Source organism: Sebastes umbrosus, chromosome 5 (assembly GCF_015220745.1).
Source record: "Sebastes umbrosus isolate fSebUmb1 chromosome 5, fSebUmb1.pri, whole genome shotgun sequence".
NCBI lineage: Eukaryota > Metazoa > Chordata > Actinopteri > Perciformes > Sebastidae > Sebastes > Sebastes umbrosus.
Window position 1 is genome coordinate 12,454,097 of NC_051273.1, and position 15,120 is coordinate 12,469,216.

General features: G+C 40.8%; 1 protein-coding gene across 1 annotated transcript in view; it reads left to right on the top strand.

The window, feature by feature from the left end:
- The first annotated feature begins 464 nt into the window (after window positions 1-464).
- The window catches only part of LOC119488894 (BMP/retinoic acid-inducible neural-specific protein 3-like), a 63,698-nt gene continuing 49,042 nt past the window's right edge, over window positions 465-15,120 (top strand). The window contains exons 1-2 of the mRNA XM_037770894.1: window positions 465-1,067; window positions 1,607-1,920. Of these exons, the coding sequence (XP_037626822.1) occupies window positions 1,661-1,920 (260 nt within the window). The 5' untranslated portion in view covers window positions 465-1,067; window positions 1,607-1,660. The remainder of the gene's footprint in view (window positions 1,068-1,606; window positions 1,921-15,120) is intronic.

Below are 15,120 nucleotides of genomic sequence, written 5' to 3' on the forward strand. Positions count from 1 at the left end.
CAATTTACATTGATGCTTTTTTGAAAGTTGAATAGCTCAACTTTTTTCCCATGAAGTTTTCTTCATAAAGATTTGTTATTAGGAAATACATTTTGCCATTTTGAAGCAATAATTCAGAATTAAAACTGTAAAATAGGAAGGCAGTGGAGTTTGATATGTGCTGATTTTTTTTTTCTCTCCATCCTGCATTTAACATTAACATCAGCAGGTAACTTTCTGTCGCGTTTCTAAAAAAATGAGCATCTGACTCCTCCAGCGCATCCAGCATCCTCCAAACCAAACCATCGCCTCATCCCAACCTGACCCTCCTCCTCCTCCTCCTCCTCCTCTGCTCTGAACATCACCTCCTACTCTCACTTCCTCCAGTTACGTCTCAGCCAACCGGGAGTGCGCTCGCTGCTGGAATAAATTAAATTGGTACAGAGAGAGAGAGAGAGAGAGAGAGAGAGAGAGAGAGAGAGAGAGCTGCGAAATGCCATTCACACATCCAGTGCGCTGGGAGTCCAGGCACCAGTCAGCAGCAGCAATGCCATCCGGCTCTCCGTGCGCTCTGCACGCGTCCGGGGCGCGTGCCTCTCCAACATAGAAGAGCAGAAATGAGTTAGAGGAGCAGAGTGGTCATTTTGGTCAAACTGAAAACATTCACCTGAATCCCCAAAAAAAGGGTGTGTGTTTATATTAATTGGTCTATACCTGGATGGTTTGACCTAGAAGCATCGTGTCCTGCTACGTGCAGCGACTCATTCCGTTGGATTGGACCTATATACCTTTATACCTACTGCGCATCGTCTGTGAAGGCTCTCTGGAGCTGGAAATATGCCACTGTGAAGAAAAAGGAGAAGAAGAGCGCGCTCTGAAGAAGGTTGGATGTCATCTTCGCTCAAGTTGCGCTGCTCCTAATTGTGCGTCTGTTTTTGTGCATTTGTGGCGATAATCCTCTCCGAAAAAAAAAAAAAAAGTGGGTCCTTTTGCCAATGGTGCTGAGTTTATTATACGCCGAACTTCATGGTACTATCTGGGGATTTTGCGGACACTAATTACGACCAGTCACGGACTTACAGAATAAGGTAAAAACCTTCTAACATCCCATTTCAATTTTTATTTCTAAAATATGATTTGCTTTATTATCAAAACCAACTTAAAACGTCTGTTGAAAGCTGCTCAACTCTGTACTCACTGATCTTTATTCCATGGTCTTCATGACTTCCTTGTTTTACTTGACAAGCATACTTTGTGATGTTCTATATTGTGTGCTGCTGTGTATTGTGCGTTTTTATATGTTCTTTCTTGTATGTCTGTAGTATGTTTCTTTGTTTTGACCTGCAAAGGGACTACTAAAGCTATAATCTGCTACAGTGCATCAAATGGTGACATTTATTTTTTAAACTGTACATGGTCCCTTTTAAATAAAATAATAATAAAATAAATAACCTCTAAAACTAGTGACCACTTTGCCATCATTTCTGATGACCCACCACTACTGGAGAACTGCAACTTTCTTGTTCATCTTCATCCCATTCACGCCGCAAAAAACAAAATTACAACCTTATACTGTTCTTACTGTGTGCTCCAACTCCTCTTCCTCTCTTCCTCTCTTCCTCTCCAGGACTCATCCAGAGTGCAGGGAGAATGAGGAGTCACCGGGGCCGGGGGAAGCAGCATGAGTGGCCCGTGCATCTCCATTAGACTGACGGCCCTCATGTTTCTATGGAAGTGGTTAACACTAAGCCTGCTCCAGAGCTGCTGCAGGGTGTCAGTAGGGGCCGGGGCGGTGGACCCTGCCGGAGCTGGCTTCAGCGGCTCCGTCGGGCAACTGGGCTGGCTCCTGTCGGACAAGGGCCCCTTTCACCACTCCCAGGAGTTTGTTGATTTCACAGAGCGCTACCAGCAAGGATTCACCACCAAGTACAAGATATACAGGTAAGAGAGAGGTCTGCATCGTCTGCAAAGCTGATATGCCTTTGTTTGAAATGGACCATTGTGTAATGACTTAATGTCTTCTTATGGCCTTGGAAAAGAGGCATTCCTACAGGATCTTTAGAAAAGTATACACAAGATACCACATAATACTTTTCTTTAGACTATAAAAGATGCAGACTTAGTAGGTGGAAAACTGTGGGATGAAGCATTGAGACGATTACTTAGTGGAGTTTTGCATCCAAATGGTAAAGCTCTGCATATGACAGCTTCCTTTTGGGTGCGACTGGCTGTTTCCGCCTCCCTTGTTTTTGTGGGCAGCTGAGACATATGGTTCGAGTACGATACAAACCATCCGAATGCTTCGTATCAGTGGGAACTCAAAGTGGAGATACCGCAGGAGGGGTTTTTGGGCAAAGCAGCGGGACGTAACCGATATCTGACTGAGCCAGTTGATGTGTGACAGTGGGTAGACAGGATGGCTTCAGAAGTGTGTGGTGTGAAGTGCGGTGGGTGTGTGCTTTAGAGGCAGCAGGGTATTGTTTGAAGGCACGAACACATCTTTGGTTTCATTTGAGACGAGAGAGTGAAAATTACAGGATTACAGGACAGTGTTTCAAGATGCAATCTCCCACGTATGAGTTCACAAGATATTCATTGTCAATCAGATATATGGCATGAAATAGTATACGACACTATTTCAACAGGATTCTGAATCTTGCAGATTTTGTCAATTCACACATTCCACCAAAGTGAAAGATTTTAGGCTACGCACACGAGCAAATCATATAGTCTTACATCTGTAAACCTCAACTGTACCCAGCAGGCTTTCTTCATTTGTTAAGTCATCTGTGTGTATGCAAGCGTGGGTGTGTGTTGGTATTTCTTCCTGAGCTTAATTCTCTTTAGGATAGAAACGCCTCTGAAGCATTTAAACTCAACACAGAAACTCAGACTGATAAAATGATTTTAGGCAGTGGTTCAGTAGTGGAATTTGCATACTTTCCTGTTTTGACTTCAGGGTGTCATGGTCCTCTAGAGGTTAAAAAAAATTCCCTCCAATCTAGTGAAACCTTTTCAAAATGCATTTTTCATGCGTAGCCAAAAACAATGTTTTTTCTAATTTTATGAAACGTTGTTTCCAGCCAACAACAACAACAATAAGCCGACCGTGACTGGGCGTGCATACTTGAGTGGCCGTGCGTTTGGTGCCAGGTAAAGTGTTGTGATGCCCGTTGATGAGAGCGATGCTGGCGGAGCGTACGCAGCCGTGAAGTGGAGGAGTGGTGCCAGCTGAACAGAGGTTTTGACTGACACTGGCATTTAGCAGCTGACAAGAGTGACAATGCCAGGCAAAAGATAGAGACCGTAGCGCTGTTGGCTTCCCCGCATCCATCACATCCTCCCATCGCTGCCTCTCTGCCGGCCTCTTCTTTCTGTCTCTCTCAGGATGTCTCTATACCTCCCTTTTTCTCCCTGCTCGTGTTTTTGTCTTCCTACCCCACCCTTGGCATGAAAATCTAACAGATATTCACAGTTTTGCAATACTAAAATCCACGCAAACATTGTCTAGCCAATTTAATCTCCAAAACTATAGCAATAAACCCTTTTTAGCATTCTGTAACCTCCAGTATGACTTATATTGACCTCTATCAGCAAATATCCAGAAATGCAAACTTGACAAGTCTATAACCCTCCTTTCCCCTTGAGCTACAGTGGCCTTTTCAGTTTCCTCAAAAGAAAAGTAAGCTGACCAATTAGAGGCAAAAATCCAATAGAAGCTCAACTGAAGAGGAATAATATCACCATGTTAAACAGTGGAATAATGTTCCTGCATTGTCATTTGCTTTCCTTGCCTTGAAAAAAAAAGCAAAGTCTTTTTAGGCTTTAAATATCTTTCACCCGAAGCACCGTCATCCATCGCTGAGCAGTCGAGGATGCCAGTTAAGAACTGAAGAGATCAGAAGTGCCTTCAAAAAAACAACGGCTTGTGCAGTTCCTTTTGTTCCAAAACAGACTCATGAATTTGAAAGCCAGGAACATCCAGGTGAAAAGCAATCTTTGGGTCATTTGTATTGATCACCAACACTGTTCTGCTTCTTGCAGACATATTACGGCCTTTTATGGGTCAGTAAACGTCTTATTGGCTCTTGATTTGTTACCGATACGTGTTGTAATCAAGCATCAACCTGCGGTGATGAGAAGTGAAGCCAACGCGGAAGTGCCAGAAAAACTGCAGTTCTTCCGATGGCCACTTGATGGTGGCTTCAAAAGTGAGTCGATCCCCATAAACCCCAGTGTTCAAATGTCCAACTATACAGCCAGGCTATTCACACTTAAAAGGCGTTTGAATGCCACGATAATGCGCAAGGCATTTAACAAGCAATAATAACTCCTTTCTTGATACATGCGTGTCATTTGTACGCCATGCATTCTGCACTGACTGCAATGTTAACACATCTGAGAAAGGCCGCTTATGGTTGGCAGGAGGGGAGGCGGATGGGTGCAACAAACATAGGACTTTCAACCAGGAGACCAGTGTTTTGTTTTGTAAGTTATATTATTGATGTTTGTAACATGTTTTCTGTAGTTATGTCATGTTATTTCCTTATGTATTTTACTTAGTTTGCATACCTATTTTAAGCCCAACCATGATGTTTTTTCCTAAACCTAAATGCGGACATTATTGTAGTTTTGATGTGTAGTACAAATGACAATTGAAAAGCGGTGTACAAATAACATGCAAAATGCTCATGGCACACGGAATGCTGTTGTAATGCCGTGCTGTTTATACACCTTCCCAGGAGAAAGGGTTGTTACAGCAGAAATAAACATGTTTACAACCTGGTTAAAAAACGGTTTTGGTCTCGATAGCTAATATCTACATCCATTAAAACTGTACGAGGTTGAATTTTTATATAACACCCCTGTTTAAATTATATTAAGGCTTAAAGTTAGGCATAATTGAGGGCGTGGCCCCTTTGAGTGACAGGTGGGTGCCGTCTCAGGTCTCTCACCGCTACCTGCTAGCTGTCTGCTCTGCTTCACCAACAATCTACCTATTTGCCCATTTTTGGATTAGCTGGGAGTTAGGCCGTGTCATAACTGGCAAGATGGTGACGGCCGGAGCCATCCACTTTGAGCTTCACCGCAGCCCTTCAGAAACCTATGGGTGACGTCACAGAGACTACGTCTATATTGTATAGAGTCTATGGTCCTGAATATTAGTTCAAATCCCAAACTGGCCTGTTGTAGAACTGAGCAGCAGCCAAAATATCCTCAATTTGAACAGTTTTCCATAATGCTTGTCCAGATTTTTGGTCCTTGCAGCTTTAGAAAAGAAGAGCATGTATGCAGTCCTGGATTAACACAGTGCGGTGCTCTAGGGTGACCGAACTTGAAGTGCCCACCTCCTCCCACTTTACACGTAAAAAAGTCTACCTATGGAACTAAAGACCACATGAATTTATAGTACATGCTGGGCCCGACGCCATGAGGGATTTTAAGGGGGCTTAGCCCCCTCAATTTTATTTGTACCTCCTCTGTTTAAGCTTTAGAAAAATAGCCAAAACAACAAAATTATAGGCCGAGATTCATGATGCGACTATGGCTGAGCTGTTGTTTCAGAACCATGGACAGCACAGTTTGTTGTGGTTAGAGGGTGCGCCGCTGTCCAGTGCTGAAACAGAGTGCAGAAGATCAGACAGACAGAACACGTCACTTAGCTCGGTGCTTCCTTTTCATGGTTGTAAATAGAACTTTTGGCCCCAGCTGTTTCTACGTGCCTCACCCTGCTGATTTTGACAGCTTGCGATTGAGGGTAAATATTGAATTATGTGCCATTATTGTTTTTGTTTTTTTTAGTTTTCATTTAGCACAACCACATAGCTGATGCCTGTCCATTTTGAATTTGTCTGATATGATATCAAAGTTGCTGCATTATTTCGGAATACTCGGCCGTGATTTTGGGGAGGGGGACGCGGGCACCTTACACCCAATCAATTGCAATTAATTTCCTTTATATATACTCATGTCATGTCGTGTCATATAATGTATCAGCAGTTAATTTTGTACCTGTTTGCATCTCTTCCAGTAAGTAATATATAAAAAACATATGACACATATTTTAAAGGTATAATATGTAACCGTTGTCGGTTGCTGTTTGTAAACACACAGCAATCAAAGTTGGCCACACGTCCACAGCTCATCCAGCCGAGATGGAGAGAGAGTGAGAGAGAGAGCAGCGATGGTCAAGCAAGCTATAGAGAGTGACTGAAGAGAGAGAGCGGCGTTAGTAAGAACAAAGCAGCAAATCGGAGAAATAAAACATTATTTTCTAATTGTTTCATGGCGGCTACGTTCTAAAACAAAAATAAATACACTACTAACTCCGCACAACTCGGCATTACACCGCGGCAAGGTGCCTAGTTGCTGGATTTTGAATGAATGCAGTGCTTCCTGTCTGCTGGCTGTTGGCTCAGCGCTGCTCTCATCAAACTACAAACACATACCGATCATAACTGTAATCGCAACAAAGAGAGGAGCAGAGGGATCACTGGAACACATGCACGTAAAACAACCTGTTCCCGTACGTGAAATATGGCCGATTCGTGTGGAGACTTGTGCCTCGGTATCAGAAGCGGGGACATTCGACCACCTGAGCGGGCTGAACACCCTGAACGATGTTATTGATTAGGGGTTCACACCCCCACATGGGGCCCAGAGGCTGTTTGAAGACACCCAGATGCGTCCCGAGTAAAGCAAAATAATAAGAAAAGAAAGAATACAGGCAGAGGGCAGGGTCTCTGCAGAAACAGACACCATCACACACTTCTAGTGGGGCATATGTGATGATTGAGAGGGATTATTTTGTATCAGTCTATACATTGTTTTTTAGTTAATTATTGCATATTATACCTTTAAAAGTCTAGTTGTTGTCTTAATCATTTGGTGCCCCCCCCCCGCAGCACTGCAAATTGGCTCGTAACCCCGGACACTCGCCCGATGACAAATATGGATAATCCAGTCCAGCATGTATGCAAGCACATACACATATTGTGATGGAGACAGACGAATAGTGCTAAGTAATTAATTTTAATTAACCACCCGGTTAAAAGCAGTTTTAATAAAAACATTGAAATCCAACCTCTGTCTCTGCCTTTATCTCCACGTCTATCTCTGTTTTCTCCTTGTTCTCTCCCTCCCGCTCACCATCCCCATTCTCTCTCTCTCTCTCTCTCCCTCCCTCCCTTGTCGAATGATCTCAAACCAATTGCTCTCCCTCGCTCATAAATATTCTCCAGAGCTCAGTTGGCCTTTCCCGTCAGGGGGCAGGGGAGAGGGAGTCGGGAATGGGGGCGTGGGGGTTGGGACTGGAGGAGTTTCAGCACATAGGAGGGGGGTCACAAGAGGAACCAGAGCTTTATCCCCCCCTGCTGGCCGGTCGCTGCACCAGAACAGCTTGTAGCCAGTTCTAATCATAATTTAAAAAATGGAAATTTTAATGGAGTGCCATTCAGAGTGGAAATTATAACAGGTTTGATTTTTACACTAACAACCTTTCGTCTTCTGTCTGGTCTGCATTAAAAGGACAGATTTAAAAGCTTGGAGAATTACAGCTTTCTGTCACAGCGGTGTAAAGTGACGCATTGTAAAAAAAAATTATTTTCAAACTGCAAATCCTCTGAGAAAGAAAGAAAGAAAGAAAGAAACGGACGAAGCAATTCATTAATGGAATCAGCGTTTAGTTCAGTTTAAAAAGCAGTGAAAAACAGGAAAAGGAGGCACTTAACAATATTACCTCTGCTGTAATTGCAGAAAAATGCACCTGCTATGTCAGTCATACTGGCGGTTTTCAAAGCAGTGAAAAACAAGAATCAATATGTAATATGTATAACAATACAACTTCCACTGTGATACATTCATTTCATTCTTTTCATTCTTTTTTCTTCTCCTGGCGAGGGTCACAAATCTCCTAAAAGCTTTGTAGCTTTATACTGAAAGCAGTCAGCTGGTTGCATATTTCCTCATGTACCAGTTACACCTCGGTACTGTATATCTGAAAAAGACACAGCAAAAGCAATTAACAGCATTTCTGTATTGACTTCTCTTCTTGTTCACACTGATAGCATGAGCTCAAATTAGAGATATTGTTGTGCAGTTTCTGCTGTTACGCACGCATCAGAGGTAGAAATGGGTGTAAAATGAAAACGAAAGCGTGTTTCATTTAATAATTTAGGAGCTTGTGGTGTTGTGAAATCGTTCCTGTGAACGTGAGAGGCTCCTGCTCCGTGAGCTCTGTAGTCGAGCCATATCCTCAGACAGTAGCATATTAGTCAAAATGTCAGATCCTCCTTTCTTCTTCTTCATGGGCCATAACTTTTATATCACGCCTCATCTCCCGTGTTTTCTCCTATCTTTTCTCCTGTCAGCCCACTGGCTATTTCATTGACTTTGTGTGATGGAAGGAGTCATCTCTTGTAATTACAGAGTGATTAGTGTTTCAAGTTTATGCAAATATGTATGAATAGAATGCAGAGGCATGATGTTACAATTAGGGCTGGACCTGAACATTAACTAATTGTATATTTGTTGGTTGTGTAGTCGCTATTTAATTTGGGGATTTGAATATTTGTGTGTCTTTCACAGACAGGTCTGTTGTCAATGATTTTGAGCAGCCCGTTCTCATTCCCAGGGCGTCAAATACAGATGCTTTGTCATGGCTGTTGGCGTTCGATACCGCCGCACAAGGCACCCTTTAGCACCGGTAGGAGATGCACCTGGCTTTCCATTACCTATAATGTAAACCCATCTGCAGCAACAGTAAATGCACAGGGAAGGTGCTGTGGTGACATATTTTAAAGAGCGAAATAGACACACAGGGTGGGCGGGATTGGTGTTGGATGGGTCCAACAAACACAGGGCTTTCATCCAGGAAATCGCTGTTCGGGTCCCTTGCATGGGTGTGCGGTGTGCAGCAGTGGTTATTAGCATAAAAAAACACAATTCAAATGAGTAGGAAAATTAATAATTGATTAACAAAAAAAGTGGCATTAGTAGTTTTTATTATATATCATAAGCTGTTTAGAGCTAGTGTTAGGAATTTAAAAAGGTATTTTGTTTCCCTATCTTATATCTATTTTGTATTGCTGTGAAAACATTTCCTTCAAACAACTGTATTTATTCAAGTTTCTTGCCAAAACCTACATTTTACAAGATTACATTTGAAGGCATCATGATAGCGTTATAATTGACCATCTCTTAATACTCATTATCTCACAAATTTTACATTTTTAGATTTTTTTTAGAAAATCTTCCAGAGTGGGATGACTTTTATATCTCTGCATGCAGTGTGAAGGTTTGCTGATTGGTGAGGAACGGTCAGTCTAACGGTCAGTCTAACAATGTGAAAATGAATATAAACAATGCAGGATTTAAAATATCCAATAATATACAAATGTTTTTATGAGAGAGGAATAGCATTCAACATGATTGTTAAACCTTGATGCACTGACAATGTTGTTTGTTTACAAGAAAGCTCCACTCTTTGACTCTATGACTAGTTACTTAACTTTAATGCACTTATCTTTTATGCAGCCCTAAAGCGAGCCATGCAAATAATAACGGTTGTCTCTCAGATGCAAGGTGTGACAATGCCGCACTAATTCCACTTAGGCTACTAAGAGAGGGCCGATAATAGTAGCAGGACTGTGCGATTGTTGTAGTCATAAAATCACAACAAACATAGGTTGTTTCAAGCAATTTGAGGATAATGGGATATCTGGGCAAGTAAAATAAGCTAAACTCTTTGACTATTCTGCCTTGGTATAATTACAATAAACAATTAGCCGATGGATGCAGGTTCATTTCACACTTCATTTATTGTTGGTGATATGTTTATTTAAATGCAGAACACATTCCAGCACTTCCCCTTTGCCCCTCAACTTTCCTGACATACGCAACCAAATCAAATCTGACCTTGTTGTACACAATGTAAAAAAAATGTTGATCCTCAGTGCAATGGTCTTGTTTGTTTATAATCAATATAATAGTGTCTGGAAATTATTATGGTAAAGATTTTTTTTGCAAACACAAAGCAGAGCAGACCCAGAGAGAGCAGGAGTGTATACCGAGAAACTGTTTTTCATCGAACTGCAGTTTTCTCTCACGCATGAATGCCTCGTTCAATGACAGAGTCATGGTGGAGACAAGTCTATCGTCCTCCACTCAGAGGTTGAATGTGTCTCCGGGACAGAAACCGAGCAGCCTCCTCCTCTTGATCACCAGCAGCGATTGCAGTGACGAGGACTTCATCCAACGCAGAGCTTATGGCTTCTGACAAGTGTGGGATGGGGGAGTTATCGGGGCCAGAGGTCCACGGAAGCAGCTTTTATGAAACAGACTCGGCAGAGTGTTTGACTATATTTTATACAGATGGCCTGAGATATGATCATAGGGGTCCTTCAGTTTTTTGTTAAGACTTTCAGTATCTAATATTATGTATATTTTTAGTGGTCTATAATTAGTTCTGATTTGTCAAGAAGAGGATTTTGGTTAGTAGATTTTTGGATTTTCTGTTATGTGCCGTGTTTCTTGCATTCATTTAATGTTTCCTGTTTTATTTTGTAAGATCCTCATGTGTCATGTTAGATTTTACTTCTTGCCTTTGTGTTTCCCGCCAGTTTTGATTCTCTGTCCCGCCCTGATTACTTTTACCTGTACATACACTTCTCGTTAGTTCTTCCCAACTAATCGGCTCCTTTTCTGCTCCCATCGTTTTCCCATACCAATCGGCTTCCTGCCCATTCTCCTGCCTCATCACTGCATTCCCCTCACCTGTGTTTCTCCACCTGCACTTCATCCTCTCGTCAGATTTGCTTGTATTTAAGTCCTGGTTTTCAACTCAGACTTTGTTGGATCCTTGATTTTGTTATGCGAGTTTCAGTTTTGCCTTGCCTGCATCGGATTTTATTTTCTCCAAGTTCCTGTTGCCTATATTCTCCTGCTCCACTCTCCATTACAAGAAAGTTCTACTTATAGTTCAGCAAGATTGTGACATCTAAATAAAATATTGCATTGTGGAATGGGTCTGAAATGAAGACAAGCATGCCACCCACCCTTAAATAAAAGAGAGAATTCTGGTGAAAGCTCCCAAATTTATAACTGGTGTCAGTGAGTGATACCTTTTCAGTGCAAAGGGAGTCATGAATCAACAATTTAAGAGCAAAGTATCACCAATAACGGCACAGTTTTATCGTGCTTTTTTGACATCTTCACAAAGATATAAAGACATTTCATGATGTCTTTGCAACAAAGTCTTTTAAACCTTCAAGAATTCAAACTGTTTTTACCATCGCTGTTTTGAGCCACCACAGTGTGAAGTTGCTTTTTGTACCTCGAAAGGAATTTAATTAACCCCCATAATTTTCATGATTTGACCATGACTTCTGAGGGTTATGATTAGGGATGTCAATCAATTAAATAATTTCATCGCATGATTGTCCATAGCTAATCACGATTAATCACATATTTTTTATCTGTTCAAAGTATACCTTAAATGGAGAATTGTCAAGTATTTAATACACTTATCAACATGGGAGTGGGCAATTATGTTTCCTTTTTGCAAATATATGTATATACAGTATGTATTATTGAAAATCAATTAACAACACAAAAAAATTACAAATATTGTCCAGAAACCCTCGCAGGTACTGCATTAAGCAAAAAAACAAATACTCAAATCATAACATGGCAAACTGAAGCCCAACAGGCAAAAACAGCTGTCAGTGTGCTGACTTTACTATGACTTGCCCAAAAGTGCAATTGGCTTCTGTTACTTGGTTTCCATACATATTTTACTTAGATTACAGTTAATTGACCTACTTATTTTAAGCCCAATCATGATGTTTTTCCTGAACATTACTAAGTGGTTTTGTTGCCTAAACCAAAGTGAGTGATTTTGTTGCTTGGCATAAAAATGACACGCAAAAGATTTGTACAAATGACATGCAAAAAGGCTAAAATGCACTCTCATGAGATGCAGTAAGTCCTTGTATTGTGCTATTTAAAAGCCTTTTCATGAGTTTATGTTGGATCATAAATGAGAGGAATGATGACCTCAAAAATAAGACCCAAATTAGAAAAAAAACATGTCGTAGCATATCAGCAGTTAAAGTGTGAAACAACTAAGTGTGTAATTAAAAAAATGGAGCTTATGCATGAATGTGGAGACACATTGTTTGCAGCTACAGTGGTGATTATAATTTTAAAAAGCCCATGCAGGCATGTCATTGACGGAAAGCGACTGTGTCATGAGGAGCAGGATTTAGCGTAGCTGGTGGCTCTTCTATCTTCTGTTTCATTTGTGTGTATGTGTGTGTGCGTGTGCGTGTGCGTGTGTGTGTGTGAGCGTGTATGCACAGCGTGTATTAACAGTATGTGCATGCCTCATTATGTACACAATGTGATTCCAGGCATTCCTTGTTTTCTGTGTGAAGAGGAGTCTTTTGTCAACAGTGTTATGACAAATAGCAGTACAAAAGGGATCAGCAGTCTTCATGTCAGCAAACCCTCCTGCAAATCATGCTCTCTCTCTCTCTCTGACTTGTCCTTGCTTTCTCTTATCAGAGGTGTAGTGATATTCATTGGAGCTACAAATCAATAAAGTAATTGCTTTTTTAAACAAAACTAACCTTCCTTCAACATTTTAGCCGTCTTTTTTTTTTAACACTGCGGTATTTCACGGTTTCACAAACTTGGCCTGAGTTTGAATTTCCACAGTAGGCTAAAATATGGTAAAAAAAAGAAAAGAAAAATGGTAAAATTGCATGTTGCTGCTTTCCTTTTCTTCCAAGACAAGCTTTGCTAAAAGGCAAAAAAGAAAAAGAAAAAGAGAGAGCCACCATTTTATATAAAGGGTTCATTTAAAATGGTGTAAGGCAGTAAAAAATGGATGGAAAATGGTTTGGATTGGGAAATAAAAGCAAATAATCAGTTCAGTCAGACGCATTTACATCAAGGAAATGACCATTTATAGCAAATAATTATACCAGAAAAGGCTTTGCTCTTTGAGGAAAGAATCAGGGCAACAGAGATGATTCCTCACACCACACACACACACACACACACACACACACACACACACACACTACATGATAAACCCAGTCTCTTAAGAAGCCTATAAATACCGCTTTTCACTTGTCATTTGTACGCCACGCAAACGTACGCAGTTACGTTTAGGCAAGAAAACATCATCGTTGGGCTTAAAATAAGTAAGTAAACTGAGAAAAATACGTACGGAAACAGCATAACACAACTACAGAAAATATGTCACAAACATCATTAAAAAAAAAAGTGGCAATTATCACTCATCACTAACATAACTTACAAAACAACGGTCTCGAACACTGCTCTCCTTGTTAAAAGTCCGATGTTTGTTTGACCCATCCGTCTTCCACAATAAGTGGTCTTTCTCACTTTTTACACATCACAAACTCTTATGTATGATGTATTTTGATTGCAATCAGTACAGTATACATGGTGTACAAATGACACACAGAAATCAAGAAAGGCGTATTTATTGCACGCTAAACACCTTGCACATTATCGTGGCATTTATACGCCTTTTCGTCCGAACAGGCTGACACGATAAAGTCGACAATACCAAAATCATAATGTACGAGGAAGAGGTTGAGGTAGTAGAGTGGGCTGCAGCAGCAAACGGTGTTGTCATGAGTGTATCAGCAGAGTAATTAGTGAGAAGTGTCAGGTTATTAAGGCCACCGTGTATCCGTGTACAATTATGATTGGATGTTACTAGTCATCTGGTAGCCAAGCAGCTGATTAATGAGCCAGTCATGGTAAAGGATGAAGCAACTGATGCCAGTAAGCTAGTTCAGTGCTCTGTCTGAACTACTGTAACAGTATGCTTGGTACTGTAAAAACACAGATTTGTTTTTTTTATTTTCACATCTATAATTATCTTTTAAACAAATGAGTAAATGAGATTGTCCTCACTAGAAATAAATGACAGCAATTGGTTGTTTTGTTCTGGTGAATACAGTTAAAATTAGGGTCATCAAAATGGCCTACAAATATGTTTTCCTGACACGCTTGTGTGTGTGCTAAGGATGACTGCATGCCATTCAACCCGACCTCCATCGAAATACGCTTTTGGGTGCTACGTCCATTTTTAATGTTATGTGAATAATGAGTAATAATTAGTGACTTTAGTCTTCTCTTTAGTCCATCTGTTGATTATTATTTTAGAACAGAGAGTAAAATTAGACTTTATCTATGACTCTAAAGCAGAAAAAGAAGAACAAATGTAGTCAGTCAGATCCATGTAGTTACACTGTCCATATGAAGTTAATTTGACAGCTATTCTGTAACCGAATGAGATGTCCACTAAGCTGGAATCTATACTTCGACCCCTCAGCGTAGGCCTCGGTTCTTTTTCACCATTTTGCATCCCAAATGCAATTCATCCTCGTCCTCTACAGGAGTTTTAGAATCTATGTGGCAATGGTCACAGTCCTAGGTAGTTATTGAGTGTTTGAAATGCGTACTTGAGTAACGCTTAGTAGCATCAAAGGCATGGAAGGCAAAATGAACATGAAACAGTACGCTGTCTTGTTTATAGGACCTCTCGGCTGGTTTAATAGGATTTCACAAATTAATGGTCTGGTGTGTGTTTGATGTCGTTGGAAAAAAACTGTTGGTGGCAATTTCGTGAAGCGTTCACAACCAGCAGCTATTAACTACATCATTACACTCTCTTCTCTCGTCTTGATCTCGCTTTTCGTTCCCTGTTTGTCTCCACGGTGGGTGGATTACTAAAAGACACGAGCCTCTCCATCTTTTCTCGCCCCATCGTACTTCCATTTTCATTTGGACTCTCCAGCTCTCCTCTTCATTATCAGAAGCTCTATTAGCAAAGTTAACGTACGCCACTATGAAGGTGCCTTTCAGCAAAAATGCTCAATATGCAACTGGCATGTGTAGAAATTCTTTTGATGCCGCTCAAATGAAAAGCCTCTTTGTGCGTAATTCTTAATTTCAAAAATCATCTATCTGTTGCTAATGCATGCATATTGAGAAGGATCAATGTCACTTCAGATTAAAGCAAGAGACGGGAAAATACCAAACAAAAAAAAGAAATCTGAACATTGAAAACTGCAGAGCAGTTGCAGTTTGCGGTCAAGG